Source organism: Pogona vitticeps, chromosome 3, assembly GCF_051106095.1.
Source record: "Pogona vitticeps strain Pit_001003342236 chromosome 3, PviZW2.1, whole genome shotgun sequence".
In the NCBI taxonomy this organism is placed as follows: domain Eukaryota; kingdom Metazoa; phylum Chordata; class Lepidosauria; order Squamata; family Agamidae; genus Pogona; species Pogona vitticeps.
The window spans coordinates 72,996,105-73,013,440 of record NC_135785.1 but is presented as its reverse complement, the minus strand read 5'-3'; the positions used below and the strand labels follow the sequence as shown (position 1 = coordinate 73,013,440).

Below are 17,336 nucleotides of genomic sequence, written 5' to 3'. Positions count from 1 at the left end.
GAGATGGGAATGACTTAAGTTGTGCCGCATCACACTACTTGTGTGGTGCCACAGCTGCCATTTGGGATGGCACGCGGAGCCTTGTGAGTATAACTCGTGTTGCACAGTGCCACAGCTGCCACGTGTTCTCTCCAACCACCTCCCGGCTGGCTGCCCCACTCACAAGTTTTCATATGTGAGCCATGAGGTGGTCGGAGGGAACGTGCGGCAGATGTGGCACTGTGCAACACGAGTCATACGGACAATATTTCGCAGGCCATCCTCTGTCACTGACTGCTCAGTCTGCGAAGAAGCTTGGGTTGCCCTTCCCCAACTCCTCTGGCAGCCAACCACTAGGTGAGGAGGCGCGAGGAGTCTCCCTGTGCAGCTGTTGAGTGGTTGGCTGTGGAAGGGCAGCCCAAACTCCTTCTCGGACTGGGCAGCTGACAATGGAAGACAACCCAGCCAGCTCATGGAAGCTTGTGAGTGGGTCAGCAGGCCAGGGAATGGTTGGAGGGAACACACCGCACGTATGGTGCAGCTTGAGTCATTCAATGCACCATAACTAAAGTTATGTCCATCACAATACACTAATAATATTAGTGGTATCCAAGCTTACAAACCTATTATCCTTTTCTGCAATAACTGGGAGCAATTTTCTTCCCTTCCACGAACTGAGTGGAGGAACCATGCCAAATCTGCTGCCAAGATTCAGCAGCACAACAGAGAACAAGTGGTATTTTTCCTTAAATATGAGTCCCTTCCTGAACAAGATGTTCACTGTCCCTCCACCTTGTTTGCAAGTTGATTTGTGTTTCCAAAACAGCTCTGGGAACATAAACCGACTTGTAAACAAGCCACATCAGGACTGTGTACCTTATTTTGGAGAGAAATTGGCACCTCTGAAGTAAAAGCATCACTTTAAAGTGACAGTCCTCTTTAGCCTCCCAGATATTTTGGACTTCAGCTCTCAGAGTCTCTGTCCACGATTCATGAGCAAAATATCTGAAAGGCCAAAGGTTGAGAACCATTAGCTCAATCACCACTACGGTATCTCCAATATTCTTTTCTGAAGATACTGCACTGATAATTAATCTAGTGGTCCTCTACTGCTGAAGTCTCTTGTAAATAAAGTATGTTCAAATATATATATATATTTAACTATACTTGCCGATTCTTTCACTCTGTAAAGCAGCGGCTTGGTTCATGTAAAACACTCCAATTTCGTTCTGAATGTTTCCCATCCTCTTCACTACTTGTGTATATTGCTCGGGATACTGCTCTCTTAAATTACTGAAGAGCAGGATTTCATTAGCTGCCTCATAGCATTTGCAGCTAATTGAAAGCTGGTATTCCAAATCTGTAGACAGATCAGTAGCCCAAGAAAATACTAGAGAGAAAAAAATATACATATATATTAGCTGTGAATTCTTATCATATTGGGTAAAATCTTATTCATAAAGGTGTAACATAAAACTACACCCATGTAAATGTGTCAGGTGTTATGCCCAGCAACAATGGTGTGATCAGTTGTGCAATTCCCGTTGTTAATATTGCAGAATGCACGAGTGGAAGTACTTTGTGGACAGTACTTCTGCCTTGATGCTACTGACACTATCATATGGGAGTTTTATCCTATTCAATGTCACAAGCGTGGATCTGTGGATCCCATTCAAGTCTTACATGTTATTTAATGTGTATCTCCCATTCTTCTTTAAAATGCATGTAAAACTGCTACAATTATACTGGTGGTATCTTGATAACACCAGTATACAGTGGTGCCTCAACTTACAAACATTTCAACAGCTCCAGTCACAACATTTTGCTTCAACTTGCGAACGGAGCTTCCACTTACAAACTGAAACAGGCAGGGGAAAAAGACCGGCAATTCAGATTTCTAACTGTAGGTGGTGATGAGGCTGCTTTGTACTGTAGCTCTTTCACAGTTGAGTGTGTGTTCTTGTCAGAGGCTTGGGAGAGCCTCCTTCTGCTTCGTGTGTGTGTGTGTGTGTGTGTGTGTGCGCGCGTGCGTGTGTCAGAGGCTTGGGAGAGCCTCCTTCTGCTTCGTGTGTGTGTGTGTGTGTGTGTCTGTCTCTCTCTCTCTCTCTCTCTCTCTCTCTGCAGGGACGTAAGCTGCTGTTTCCTCCTTTTAAAAAACTGTTCTGGGTGGGTTTTGGCTGGGGCGGGTATCTTTCTGTGCTGTGTTGTTGGTGGCTTTGCTGTTTACTTTTCCAGTTTTTTTCCTTCTTAAACCTTAGCAATGGAGGTGGCTTTAGTGTTTGTTTTTGGAGTTTTTTTCTTCTTAAACCTCAGAAATGTAGGTCACTTTACTTTTTGTTTATGGAGTTTTTTCTTCTTCTTAAACCTCAGCAACAGAGGTGGCTTTAGTGTTCGTTTTGGGGGTTTCTTCTTCTTCTTAAACCTCAGCAACAGAGTGCCTGTTGGAGGTGGATGCAAGGTTAGCCTACACAGCCTAGAATGCACCCACTGCTCCACTCATATGTTTCCTGAATGCAGGGGTAGGGTGGGTGGTCAGCTCTGTTCCCCTCAAATTGTGAGTCCAAAATCAGTATTCAGATAGACAAGAAATTCTGCCAGAAACAAACTCATTATATTTCAGCTAGTTTAGTTCACCGTCCTCTGCCTCATCCACACAGTGCCTCTGAAACAAACTGCTGTCAGAGAATAAAACCAACAACAGCTTTCTTTGTCCCTGTCTGAGAGTGGTAAATTTTAACTCATACAACGATTCATGGACTCATGGAAAGAATGTGAAGCCCTTCAAGGGAACAAAAGAAAGATGAGGTTGGACCAGCAGCATGCTGACGTCCTGCAAATGCCTATTCCCCATTTATTGTAGATTGGACCTTGTAGATTGCAAACAGAAAGAAATTACTGAAGAACCTTCCTGAAAAGACTCGAATTAAGACAGTAAATCATCATTACCTTGGCAGGTGGACTCTCTATGAAGACTATGCAGTATTTCTTGATCTTCTTTTGTTTGATAGTTATACTCTTCAAGATATGCAGCTCTGTTGCTTGCATTCTGGGCAAGCATTAGTTGGATGTCACCACAAAGAGTTAAACTCTGACAAAGAAACAGCAGTACTTCTGAAAGCATGTTGGTGCAGAGGCAGCAATATGCATCTAGTCAGGAAAAAATTGAAAGGAAAGTGATGAGCACTGGATGCCAGAATGCATTTTTGATATGAAGCCACATAAAAATAAATAAGGCTTATGAAGCATCTTAATCTTCTAAAAGCGTTATGAAACATATACCTATCATCAAAATCTTAGTAGAACTTCAAAAATTGCCAACTTAAGCATCAAATACCAAGAAGAATTCTGTTCTCCAATCCTTTGCTAATGAGAACCATGAGTTGGTAGAAAAACAGTTTGCTCCTAGGTTCCAGGGCTAAATCCCCGCCTCTCCAGCTTTCTATTCAAAAAGGGGAAATGCATTAGGAGACAGCCATTGCAGTCTCCCTTGACAGCACCTGAATTCTCAAAACAGTAGTTTGAGAGCCCCAAACATCTGCAAGATGTGCTTTATGCACACAGAAACTGTTTCAACATTTGAGCAAATGTTATCATTATTTAATGAGGCTTTATGACTATTGTAAAACGTTTAGTTCCAAAAAAGATAGTGATTGGCTCTTTGGGATATTCTGGAATACCATAAGATTTTGATATGTTAACTGAATGGAAGCTAATCTGGCTGCTTTAAAAAAACAGTGCTAAGTAAAACCAGTTTTATAACATATTTGGTCATTAGTAAGCGAAGGCTCAAAAACAGTCTGAACACTAAAAAGGAGAACCAATATTTCAGCATCATGCAATGAAATCTCGTAGTGTGGAATCAATACAGGTGTGAGAAATAATTAACCCATCATATTACTCAGAAGAAAAATTTGTGCTTAAACCAAAAAATGCGACTCATTAAACATACACCTATAGACATTACCAGAGGGCAGCCATGTTAGTCTGTTGCAAAGGAAACAATGTGGAACCTCAAAGATAAACAATCTTTAAATTGATGTAAGATTTGTGGACTTTGACCCACTTCTTCAGCTACAATATCACTGTACTTGATGAAGTGGGCTAAAGTCAATGAAATCTTACCCTATCAAAAACCCTTATTACTATTTACGGCGCCACACAACATTTTCTTGTGTGAGCTATAGCCTTTACGAGCACTGGAAGCTAGCATGAAATTGCTATGTGTTTAAAACGTGCATTAAAAATATACCAACTTACCATGGCACTGTAAAGCTAGTTTTATGTAGCGCAATGCTCTCCCATATTTCTGAAGACCCACAGCAGCATCAGAGAGAACATAATATGCCTTTGAGGATTTCAAAATCAGTTGAAGCTTCATTTTATATTGCCAGGATCCAGGGATCATTCCTGACTGACTAGAATGTTTAACTTCCTGGAATGAACCCACTATAACAAAAAAAAAAATAAACATAATTAACTCTTAGTAGCCATAAAGTTAAATTCAAATGATTTGCACTGCTAAGTTAATTAAAATTCATCAGTTCTCACTCAAATTAAAACTTTTCTGTCCTTCTGTCACATTTCTATTTATCAATAACATGAGCTTGTGGCATTCATTTTTAGCTACAAGGAGAGAGAAAAATCCACAATTCAGCTTTGGCTTTTAATAGGACTAGCCAACATGCCACAAAAATGTACATTTTAAAATTATCTAAAATTCATCACGATAGTTGGAAAAAAAATCTGATGAAGGAAAGAACTGAAAAGTACAAAATTAGCTTAGGTGTTCTACCCATGATCTGCTATCACATAAAAACTGTTGGATAGCTGAGTAGTTAAATTATCTGGCTGTGGAGTTAAATTCCCCACTATGTCTCCCTGAGAGGGGTTGGATTCGATGATGCATAGGGTCCCTTCCAGCTCTGCAGTTATAAGATTATTATTGTTTGGTCTCAAGATGGAGACTGCAAAATGAATTTTTTGTTGCTTAGTCATTAAGTAGTGTCCGACTCTTCGTGACCCCATGGAATAGAGCACACCAGGCCCTCCTCCCTTCCACTGCCTCCCGGAGTTGGGTCAAATTCATGTTGGTAGCTTTGGTGACTGTCCAACCATCTCGTCCTCTGACGTCCCCTTCTCCTCTTGCCTTCACACTTTCCCAATATGAGGGTCTTTTCCAGGGAGTCTTCTCTTCTCATGAGATGGCCAAAGTACTGAAGCCTCAGCTTTAGCATCTGTCCTTGCAGTGAGCACTCAGGGTTGATTTCCTTTAGAATGGATAAGTCCATTCTCAAGAGTCTCCTCCAGGACCACAATTCAAAAGCATCAATTCTTCGGCGGTCAGCCTTCTTTATGATCCAGCTCTCACTTCGATACATCGCTACTGGAAAAACCATAGCTTTGACTATGTAGACCTTTGTCAGCAAGGTGATGTCTCTGCTTTTTAAGATGCTGTGTAGGTTTCTCATCGCTTTCCTCCCAAGAAGCAGGCGTCTTCTAATTTCGTGGGTGCTGTCACCATCTGCACTGATCATGGAGCCCAAGAACGTAAAACCTGCCACTGCCTCCATATCTTCCTCTTCTATTTGCCACGAAGTGATGGGTCCAGTGGCCATGATCTTAGTTTGTTTGTTTTTTGATGTTGAGTTTCAGACTGGTTTTTTTGCACTCTCCTCTTTCACCCTCATTAAGAGGTTCTTTAATTCCTCCTCACTTTCTGCCATCAGAGTGGTATCATCTGCATAACTGAGTTCGTTGATATTTCTTCCGGCAATCTTAATTCCGGTTTGGGATTCCTCCAGTCCTGCCTTTCACATTATGTATTCTGCATATAAGTTAAATAAGCAGGGAGACAATACAGTGGTCTCTCACAAGACAAATGCCTCACAGGACAAAAAAACTCACAAGACAAAAGGGTCTTGAGAGGTTTTTTGTGGGGGGGCACTGCCCCCCCCACAGCCAGCGCCGCTTTCAGGGGTTCCCCACCAGTCTTCCGATGGTGCTGGGAAGACTGACGGGGGACCTCTCAAAGTGGTGCTAGCTGCAGGGGGGCGGCGGAGGGCCCCCCGCGGCAAAGCGCTGCTTTCAGAAGCCTCCCAGGGCTTGCCCAGCATGTAAAAAGGCAGGGTAAAAGCACAATTTTTGAATTTCCCGCTTTCCCCCCGCCTTTTTCCATGCTAGGCAAGCCTCGGGAAGCCTCTTAGACCAAGCGCCGATCAACTGAGAGGCGAGGAGAGGGGGGGCAGGAGCAGAGACAATCACAAAATGGCTGCCGCCTCCCTGCTGGTTGCCAACTCTCAGCTGTTTGGTGCTCTTTTCCCGGCTGTTCCGGGGCTACAAAGGCACTGTGAGGAGCAGGGCTCAGTCCATGCACCTGCTAAGTGACTTTTTGCTGACCTTTTGTTTGTTTGTTTGTTTCTGACCTTTTCCCCCCATAGGAACACAATAATTAAATTTCAATGCATTCCTACGGGAAACCGCGCTTCACAAGACAAAGTTTTCGCTAGACGGCATTAACCATGGAGCGGATTAATTTCGTCTTGCGAGGCACCACTGTATACAGCCTTGTCGTACTCCTTTCCCAATTTTGAACCAATCATTTGTTCCATATCCAGTTCTAACTGTCGCTTCCTGTCCCACATATAGGTTTCTCAGGAGAAAGATAAGGTGGTCAGGCACTCCCATTTCTTTAAGAACTTTCCATAGTTTGTTGTGGCCTGTAGTCAATGAAGCAGAAGTAGATGTTTTTCTGGAACTCTCTGGCTTTCTCCATAATCCAGTGCATGTTAGCAATTTGGTCTCTAGTTCTTCTGCCCCTTCGAAATCCAGCGGCCAACGTGCCTGCATGGCGGTCTTCCGGGGATTTCTTGCCTCTGGAGGATTTGGAAGGTGGGGTTGAAAGTGAGTAGATCTCCACTCACTTCTCTCTGGCCCAAAAAGGAATAACCCAATTCTAAATTCCTCTTAACATTTCCAAGCACAACAATACACCCACAACAAGACACACTAATCACCCATCTACAGAAAAAGACAAAAGCCTATCTCACAGCCATAAATACTGCACTTCCAAGCAAACTACACCAGAGCACAGAGTGCTGTCCTCTGAAGATGCCGGTCACAGACTCTGGTGAAACGTTAGGAAGAACAACCTTCAGAACACGGCCAAAGAGCCCGAAAAACCCACAACAACCATTAGATCCCAGCCGTGAAAGCCTTTGAGAATACAATAATATGATTTTTAGAACAGCTTCAGAAAAAAATGCAATAAGAGAGACATGGAACACTAAAATAGAAGAAAGAAAAATAAAAGAACATTAAGATACAATTTATTTAGCAATTTAAACTATTTCAAAAAGATGCATGCATTTATGCCTCAGGAGACCTCCAACAATGGCAGGATATGATCATCCACAAAATATTATTAGAAAGGATGCAATAAATGCTTACTTTTGTGTAAGAACAAAGCCATCTGTTTTTCAAGACACTCAGGACCAACATTTGTTGATTCATCTTCATATTTTAATGGAATTGGGGTACTGGGGTCTGCTGCAGGAAGATCACCCTCTTTCTTGATGCTACTGTCAATTGATTTCAAACCCTTTAAAAAAAACCCAAAGACTTTCAGTCATCTTTTATATTTTGAAAAGGATGCTGGAATAAAATGGTTTTTTGCGAGGAAACAAAAATGCTAAGACAATCAGTGAAAAACTTACCTCAAGAACATAACTGAGTACTAATCTGCATCGTTCTTCAGTGTCATGGCAAACAGGAAATGCACAACTAGGCTTCAGAGAACAGAAACAAGAAAAAGGCTCATTAAATAGGTAAAAATAGGCAAAGGTTATTCTTATTGGAACTTATAAATAAATCTTTTATTTTCAATAAAATTGGCCTTCAGATGGTTCCATTGGCCCAACTTTCAGTATTTTTATTTGGCTGATGTCAAGGTTTCCTCTAAGGTGCACAACTGTGTGACTGCATGCAAGTCTGTCACCTCTGTGCAGTATTCCTCCTTCTCCATGCCCCCACAGTGAGCATTTCCAGCCCCTTTGGTTCTGGTGGCAATAGAACCCCCGAGCCATGGGGGGGGGGGAAGAGTTGTGGGGGGGAGCCCTGCCCAGCAAAGCTCAACACTAGAGGGAATGTTAGCTGAAACTAAACTAGCAACAACTGCTGAAAAGCACAAAAATGAATTCAATATAATAGTTTTATAGTTCCAGTGTACGAATAATATTACACACTAGCTGTTTTCCTCATGTATCTAGCCCTGATGCAGTCCACAGACGTCTTTGCTGCCTTCACCACTAACTCTTGGCGGCCTTCCAATGGGCTCTAGCCCATGCTCGGTCAAATTCACTCCAGGTTTTCTACTATCATCACTCTAGTCGCCATCCCGCTCATTTCCTCACCCCCAGATCCTCGGTAAAGTAGAAGGCCAGTTTGACTCTGCTTTGTGGAAGATACATATGGAACACAGAACAAAACGTACACATAAACTGACGGAACATCTCTAATGACACACTTAAAATAGGATTTACAAGGCCTCAGAAGAGTATCGTGAACAATCCTGTATTTTGACATGAAAAGCATTTTTACTGATTACATTAGTCAGCATCTACTCGAGACAAGAACCAAAACCAACACAGATATGTATAGTTGCAGGGCATGGGAGTGAAACTCGAATAAACCAATCTCATGTAAGAAGCATTAATATATGTTCCACAGGGGGAACTAAAACCATACGCTTACTATTAACTTTTCCAGTCGAAGAGAAATAATTCATTTTAAATAAATTACTTTTATACGTTTAAGAAGACAAATATATATTTTTATATATGTCTTCTATATTTTATATCTCTATATATAGAATATATAATTGAGTTAATACCAACATACACGGACTTGATGAGTAGATTTATACTTTTCAGGTACTGAGAGTTCTCCAACAGATTTGATTACAGCAACAGCTTTGTTGTCATCAGGAGGATCTGAACTGGTGCTGTAGGAACCATTTTCATCACTATCAGGCATTTCCTCCTCCTCCTCCTCACTGTAGCTCTCATCAGAGTTACCATTTAAAGGGAACCCACCACTCTCTTCTTTTTTTGGCTCATCTAGCTGGAACAGTTCTGAAAGCATGTAGTTTGCTGATGCAATAATCTTATTAGAGAGAAAGAAAAGATAAATGTGAGAGGTTTTCCAACATTCATTTTTTATTTTTATTGTATTTATTTTATTAGATTTGTATCCCGCCCATCTAGACTACGTCTACTCTGGGCAGTTTACAGTAAAAACATTTAAAAAATTAAACAATTAAAACAACAATTTAAAATGACTATTTAAATCAATGATATTAGTGGCATTCAAGTTGGAAAAGAAAAATGGAAGTTAAGATGGAAAAGAAAATCAAGTAGTGACTGGAGAGAAGGCCTGCCTAAAGAGCCAGGTCTTAAGTTGACTCTTAAAAACATCCCCTCCCTGTGAACTGGGTACTCAGTTTACTGACCTCAGAAAGATACAAGGCTGAGTGAATCCTGAGACAGTTACCCAGGATTGAACCCAGGCCATGAGCAGAGTTTTGGCTGCAGTACTGCAGTTGAACCACTGTGCCATGTTTTTAATAAATTAATGTTCATAGCTGGAGTTACAGGTTTTGTTCACCTTCTGAAACTATAGTGTTGTGTCTGCATGCAGAATCTAGTCAGAGTGCTAAACTATAGTTCATTACTATGTGAATAAATATCAGCTTCCTGTTTTAAAATGAGTTTGCTAGTACACCTTAAAAAAGTAACCTAGTGCTTAGTTTAAACTATGGGTTTACTGAAACAGGCCAGTAGTTTATAGGGTTGATTCTCCCCCAACAATTTATATTGTAAACAAAAACGTAGGCATCCTGGCGCTGCCAGATACTTTGGATCACACTTCTGATCATCCCTAATTTGGACAGCCAATGGATGAAATTAATGGGAGCTTTAAACACAGAGGTACAGATACTCACCTCTTACTTATACTGAATAGAATTCCTCAATAAAATAGAGTAAGAAACACTAGTAAGTTTAAACCATGAAAAAGATTATTCTACCCTGTTTCCCCTAGAATAAGACCAAATCTGATTTTTCGGGATGCTCGTAATAGAACTCCTACTCCAAAAATAAGCCCTAGTTAAGTGAAACCCCACCCTCCACCATTGAGCAGCAACCAGAAGATGACATGACTGCATTTGTATACACGTAGATAGTTGTACATGATAAAAAATAAAACATTCCCTGAAAATACTGTAAGCCCTAATGCGTTTTTTGGAGCAAAAATTAATATGAGACCCTGTCTTATTTTTGGGGAAACAGGGTACTCTCACAGCAGAAGAGAGGGGAGGAGGGAGTGTAGATGTCCAAGGCTGCTCATTCACATAATCCATGACTGTGAAGTATGAACTGTGATTGAGTATATCCCAGAATTGTACAAGTACTTTTCTCAGAAACTGGTATTTTAAAACTGGTGCCAAAGAAGGCACAATTCATTAAATCGACTCTTTTTCTCCTATGAAATACTTTCCCCTTAGCACTCACAAACACATGGGAATTATGTCAGAGTACTGTTCTTACCTGAGGATGTTTACCCTTGTCTAATAACTTCACACAATTAAGGAGTAATGTTCTAATAGTACCATAATGCTTCCTGTTTTGATTTTTCTTTAACATCATATTGCAAGCAACTCTAGGAGAAAGTGAGATGAACAGGTTAAGAAACCACAGAGGCTCCCTCATGCTGTGCACACAACACCTACTGAAACAGCAAGTTTTATTTTGAATTTATCATTCCAGAAGTCTGGAATTGTCAGCATTTTAATAGCTGAAAAATGCTGATGTAGTTAGAAAGAGGGTATTTTCTTACATGAAGCTGTCAGAAAGTCATGACTTAACTTCATGCTACATACAGTACATTCTATTTTTGCAGACAAGCTCCATTCAATACAACACAAATACATTATATTATACTTTTTAAAATGCACTCCTCCAAAAAAATAATTCTGCCTCTGGAGGTTGGTCCTAATCCCATGTTACCAGGTGAAAGGTTAGGGTTTAGCGGAGGTCCTCCTCTTTGCTGTGCACTCATAATCATGGGTGTAAGTTGGAGTATTTCAGAGGTAATGCCAATCCAGCATTGCCGTCCCCCCACCCCCATATATGATTGGTTTAGGCCCCTTCATTATGCTAGACTGGAACTTCCTTCCATACATTGATTTTAAAAGGAAACATTTAAACCAAAGAGATTTACTAGGTTGAGACATCTACCAAAATCCTGCCCACCCCCCTCATGTATCTCCTACCTAGGCCATTGTCCATGGATGTAGTAGCAGATCTTCCACATTGCTTCTACCCAGAATAGCTCTACTATTTGCTTCAAGGGTTGCCACAAATATGCATTTACTAATGCTGTCATTGAGGTCATATATATTGCAAAAAAGTCACCATTTAATGATCTACTGCTAAGAGCAATGCATTGGTTTGAGCTTGCATTCTCATGCTCAATATTATCAGCTGGACGTTCTCCTATGTCTGTATACTAAATTCCATATGGCATACTTACTTATAGAGAAGAATTGCCACTGGCATTGTGAAAGGGTTTTGGTATTTATCTTCTGTTTCTTCACACAAAGTGGTAAGATCATACAGCTTTACTATATCACTTCCGCTTGCTGAAAGATAAATGTTCATCAGTGCACCGGACACTGTACAGGAGATCACATGTCTTACCCCAGCCTTTTAAAACATTTGGCAGTAACAACTCCATCTATGTACATAGCCAGCTGCAACAATATAGGGGGAAATGGAAGAGGAAGTCTGGGCACTGCCTGGTGCCTTTCTACAGGAACCTTCAGCAAAGCAGAAACAGCCCTGCACCTCTATCTTTAGCATTTTCTGTTATCCGCGGGCCCATCCTACCATCCCAAATCATTGTTTTGTCAATCTATTGTTTTGTTTTAAATTGTTAATGGAAATACTTACCTTTAAAAAGCCAGTATGTATGCCCTTCTTTGGTACAGTTGGATTTCAAAAAAGACAAAATATTTTGTGCAATATCTTTTATTACTTTGGTAGAAAAATTTGAGTTTTCCAAATTGGGAATATCCTCTGTCTTAATCATTTCATATTTCTACAAAAGAAAGACAACAAATTCCACAAATAAATAAATAAGATATCTTAAGTAAAATAGCTGATGCCTCCCATGTACAGTATTCTGAATGTTTCTTTGTTGGGTTTAAGAATTTCAGTAACATGGATAGCTTTCATACTGTTCAGCAACATTTTCACTGGATTTTGGATTATATGTACACTAATGTCTCATTACAATACTGCTGAGTCTCAATATGCTTATATGAATAAATAAATATTGGCAAGATGCTTGTTTCTGTCCATATCTAATACAACAAGGCTACCTGAGTGCTAATTCAGAGGCCACATCTTCCCCCTAGAATTCAAAGGGCTGCCTTCAATTTCTAATCCTGATTTCCCTTCTTTTTTCTTTATCGTTCTCCTCAGCCTGTTTTAAGACTAGAAGAGGTTCCCCCCCTCCCCATATTGGAGATGATTTGTGGTCATTTTGTCTGAAACTCTGCCTTACAGATCTAAGGAAGGTGAAAAACATCCTTGATGGAAGCAGGGGTATTACATTAAAAAGAAAATGGGTTCAGGGGCATGGGAGGCCACATTAGACTTCATTACAATCTGTAGGATGCTCTTTGCCCACCCTGTGCTAAATAATGTTTTAGCACTACAGCGTAAGAGTCCTAAAATATATTCTACTGACAAGAAATGAGAGTAAAATTATCAATCTGAAATTTACCTGAACAATTCCATTGACATGGAAGCACATCACAAGTTCTGGCACATTGCAGATCAAGTTGTCCAACCAATAATCAATGCCTGTTAGCACATTAATTGGCTTATTGTTATCCCTGAGAATAGAAATGCTTGAATGTTATTTTGAATAAAATAAATTAGCTTGTAAATTCTGCAGGACTTTTTATCAAACTGGTCATTATACAGCTGTGGGATGCAGAAGCAATATAAAGGTTCCAAAAACCACGGCCAGATGTAGAGACCATGGTCCAAGTTCCAAAATGGAGTCTGCAACTTTGCAAAATCAGCTTAAGGTAAATGTTTCAGATTTCACCCCAGACTATGAAGATACAGGTAACTGTCCTGCAAGATTTTAATGATTTAATAAACATATCATCCACACTTAATTTCAGATAGGACACAACTTTTCTCTTTTTTCCATTTCTTAGATTTTCCTACATTTTGATTTCTACAACAGAATGGACTATGTTTCAGAAATCAAACCTATGAATTAGAATATGTAAAATATAGGAAGCTATTCTAGAACTGCTCTTCCAAAACAAGACAATTAGATGATTATCTATAGTGAGAAAGAAAATCTCTTAAGTTAGGTGGAGAGGCCAAAAACTGGAAGGTTCTAAGCTGCAGCACTGCAATTCTGAATTTCCCCGTAATCGGGGGAAACATGGTGATATTTGCAAGCTGGGTGTAAGAGAATCCCTATCTATGACAACTGAATTTATTCTTAACCTTTTTATTTACAAAAGAAATATACACACTAATACAGACTAACAAGGGATTTCTCAACTGTGACCCTATTGTTAAGTAACACACCAGCTTCAGAGGTGTGTCAGGTATCTTCAGTTGCATACTTATGCCAGCATAGTGCCAACAGTATACATTTCAGCACAGAAAGTTTACAACATTGGAGTTAGGCTGGTTGGCAAAGTAATGGGGTCCTCATCTCTAAACATTTTCCTTCTAGTTAGAGCAACAAATGTTTCCCTTATAAATGGCAGCCTTTGCATTTTGTATTTTTATATGTAAACCACTAAGCATTTCTTATGAAAACTGGCGTATTCACTTAATAAACATTACTCTGCTAACTAGGAAAATAAAATAGAAATTAAGATGCTGTCTTTTGCAAAGATTTGTCTTACAAGTCAACAGGAATTGCATGAATTTGATTCTTATCTGGAAGAAAATTCATTAAAACACCTTTTCAGAGAACTGAAATGTGTATATCCCAATTCACAAAACTGTATGATAAACCATTATGGTAGATGAAAAGTATGAATGGAAGAGATAGTTCACATTATAAAATAGGTGATACATAATGAGAAAATCACCTGAGACGCAAGCTCACAGCAGGGTATCTTCCTCCTCCAAATATAGGCATATTTGAACCAACCAACATGTGAATATCTTCAAATGTCCACAAGATGTTCCGAACAAAATCATTTTTAAGACCCTTGAAATTCGAAGACAGCGTTTGTAAAACAGTTTTTTCTCAAAGAAAAAACAACATATTTTGCAGACTTATGAGAAAGCAAGAAGCAAGACAAGCAAATATAATACAGCAAATATAATGCTTCATGACCTGCTTCATAATACATGGTGACTATACTCAGACATTCACAATAAAGATTAAGATCACTGATTTCACTAGGCAACTGAGAGAAGCATTTTTTTTCTTTTTCCCCTCAACTGCACTGGAAATTAAATTGAGCAAGGGAATCGTATTTCTCAGCTCAAATGCCACATAAATTCATACCTGACTGTTTTCCCCGTCACTGAACAAAGTAGTTAGGTTTTGTTCTTTGGGGGCTGAGGCCACATGCCCCACTATATATGAGGGTTCAAAAGTCACACTTCCCTGTGAAAAGCACAAGGATATAAGAAGTGATTCCACTGCTGAAATACAATCATTTTATATAAAGTATGTATTTGGCATACTGACCAACCAGAGCTTTGAGAGGCATCATTCACTGAACAAGACATACCTTTGCAAAGCATGTTCAACACAGTTTAATATTTTTGAACTCTAAGGACACTAATTAAAAACTTTCCACATGGAAAACAACTCTTCACAAGCCATCTACTATTATATATTTGGTAACAGCATTTTGACCCATAAAAAATAATGTATACAACAAGCAATGTAGTTTCTACTCCAGGTGGTTTATAATAAACTTGAGATAAGTCAAAGGAGAAAAAAAGAGAACAACGACTGATAAGTCAATTGTGTGCAAAGAAGAAGAAAAAACGAAGAGGTAGTGAAAAATAACATCAATATCCAAGAAGAAACTAAGCAGGGAGAAACTATCTGTTGCATAATACTGAGGATCAAATGGGAAGGAAAACATCAGAAAGAATACTGTAGTTCTAGACATGCAACCAGATGAAAAAATAAGAGAATTCAACTAAAAGGCATAGTATTATATAGTCCATGATTACAGAAAAAGTTTGTAAATCATTTGGGTTTCATGGTTTTGATAATTACCTAACAGGAAAACAATTCCACCTTTACTTAAGCCACTATTCACAGGTGTTTCTGAACATCTTGTGTTTGTAAGCTCTTTGTTAAACAATGTCTGTATGTATCTAATACATATTGACACTCAATCCTTCCTTCAGACCAGAGAAATGTTCATGGGACTTTCTCATGTTCCTCAACGATTTTGTGAAGCAGCTTGGCTAAGAATGTGGCTGAGCAAAGATGCAAACCAAAATTCACCTAGGCCAGAGTCCAATCAGCTTTAATCAGAAACTGCAAGACAGGGCCAACCTTTAATTGTTTTACTGAACATCACTCTCTAATGGAACTGCTTTCATCCACGCTTTTAGAAAAGCAAGGGGAACACTGATGGTCTTCAGCTTCCCCAGCTCCTGGCAGAATAGCAATGGTAGTAGCAGATAATGACTCCAGGAACATCTGGAGGGCCATAAGTTACACAGCCTTGTTGTAAGATTACGAGAAGTAAAGGAAATTCTGCCAGCTGAAACATTAATTTTTATTTAATACATGTCTAATCTTTTTCCCACTAAAAATAGTGCTCTAGGCGTATGTAATAATAACAAGAGTTCTGCCCAGTACATCCTGTCACCTGTCTCTGCTACTCAAGAAACTCCATTTCATTACAGGGTATTACAGAAGTAACCTTATGGTTAATAAATGCCAGCAGATCAGAATGAGAATGAGTATTCTGTAGAGTATTTTGCAAGATAACACATGAAACCTCTTCAGCTGAACCATGTGCTACCCCTAGTTTGCCAGATCATCTGTTTTTGACTCCCACTTAAACACTCTTGGATTTTGTACACATATAATGTCTCAGCTTTCTCTCTCAGTATTCAGCAACTTTTACAGGAAGAATTGTGCAAAAATGGATTACAAAGAATCTTACAGAATAAAAGAACTCAATGTTAATCAGACCTGTAACATCAGGAACTGTACTTTTGTATGCCACTCCTGCATTAGCAGGGCAGTCTGAACTTTCAAGAAGGTGTTTTGATGACCAACCAACACAGGCTTTATCAACCAAGATGAGCAGAAAAAAAGAACAGCAACAAATCTGAATTAAGACTGATAAAACAAAGAATGGAACTACTGTTCCAGCTTTCTCATTTATCTAGTGTTAGTGATTCAAACACAAAGAATAAACAGCACATTCTCAGAATGGAACAAAAATGCATTACAGATACTGCCTGGAAGCAACAACAGAGAAAACCGTGTAATCAAATACAGAGACGTAAAATTTCAAAATTTCAAAATATTTTCTGGAAAAAAAACAAGAAGTGTTTTCATTTTATATTTTCTTATTATAAGAACTCTGGTGTTCTTTGGAGGTGTAACATTTCCAAACATTTCCATGGTTTTTTTCCCCAGAAAAAAATGGAAATTCAAGAAATTTTGACCCAAGCATAAAATCATTACCTAAATAAGAAGTCTATCACAATGTTAAAAAATAATAAAATAGTGTCAATTAGACTTCAGTAAACCTTCCCTCAGAATTTTTTTCTCAGTGAGCAAAAGACTGATCATTCAGATGAGCCACATTCTTTGAGATTAGTTTTGAAACACATTCAAGACAAGTCAAACTGAAATCCTAGCTATGTTTCCTCAAAAGTATGAATGAAACTTATCTTTTAGAACAGGGATACACAACTCTTTTTGTTTCAAGAGCCACATCCAGTACATCTCCCTAACACTACCGCTTGAAGTGCACATGCATTTCCAAATGCAGATTTTCCACAGCCATCTCAGACAACATAACTTGGAGATGCAAGAGGTGAAAACCTCCACTGCCACCCAACTATTTACACCAAGCTCATTGTTCTGCCACTACAAAACAGTAGTCTTGAATTGCTGTTGCAATGCTTTGAACACAGTACAGGAATAAATGAGGTACAAGGAAAAGCAATTGGGGATGTAATGGCAGCAGCTGAGGACCACATGTAGGCCACATAAGGTAGGTATCTGCAACTACTGCATCCTGTGTAACAGCCACCAAAACA

The 17,336-nt window shown here is 39.4% G+C and overlaps 1 protein-coding gene across 3 annotated transcripts in view; it reads right to left on the bottom strand.

Annotated features, from left to right (window-relative positions):
- The window catches only part of EDRF1 (erythroid differentiation regulatory factor 1), a 53,115-nt gene that overhangs the window by 20,165 nt on the left and 15,614 nt on the right, over window positions 1-17,336 (bottom strand). For 2 of the 3 annotated variants that reach the window (XM_020791512.3, XM_020791515.3), the window contains exons 7-18: window positions 14,593-14,694; window positions 14,168-14,289; window positions 12,823-12,934; window positions 11,985-12,132; window positions 11,566-11,674; window positions 10,581-10,692; window positions 8,875-9,138; window positions 7,692-7,763; window positions 7,426-7,576; window positions 4,237-4,425; window positions 2,926-3,126; window positions 1,151-1,369 (exon numbers count right to left, since the gene is read on the bottom strand). In XM_020791512.3, coding sequence (XP_020647171.3) covers window positions 1,151-1,369; window positions 2,926-3,126; window positions 4,237-4,425; window positions 7,426-7,576; window positions 7,692-7,763; window positions 8,875-9,138; window positions 10,581-10,692; window positions 11,566-11,674; window positions 11,985-12,132; window positions 12,823-12,934; window positions 14,168-14,289; window positions 14,593-14,694 — 1,801 coding nt within the window. The remainder of the gene's footprint in view (window positions 1-1,150; window positions 1,370-2,925; window positions 3,127-4,236; window positions 4,426-7,425; window positions 7,577-7,691; window positions 7,764-8,874; window positions 9,139-10,580; window positions 10,693-11,565; window positions 11,675-11,984; window positions 12,133-12,822; window positions 12,935-14,167; window positions 14,290-14,592; window positions 14,695-17,336) is intronic. The other variant, XM_020791514.3, reaches the window with a different exon arrangement.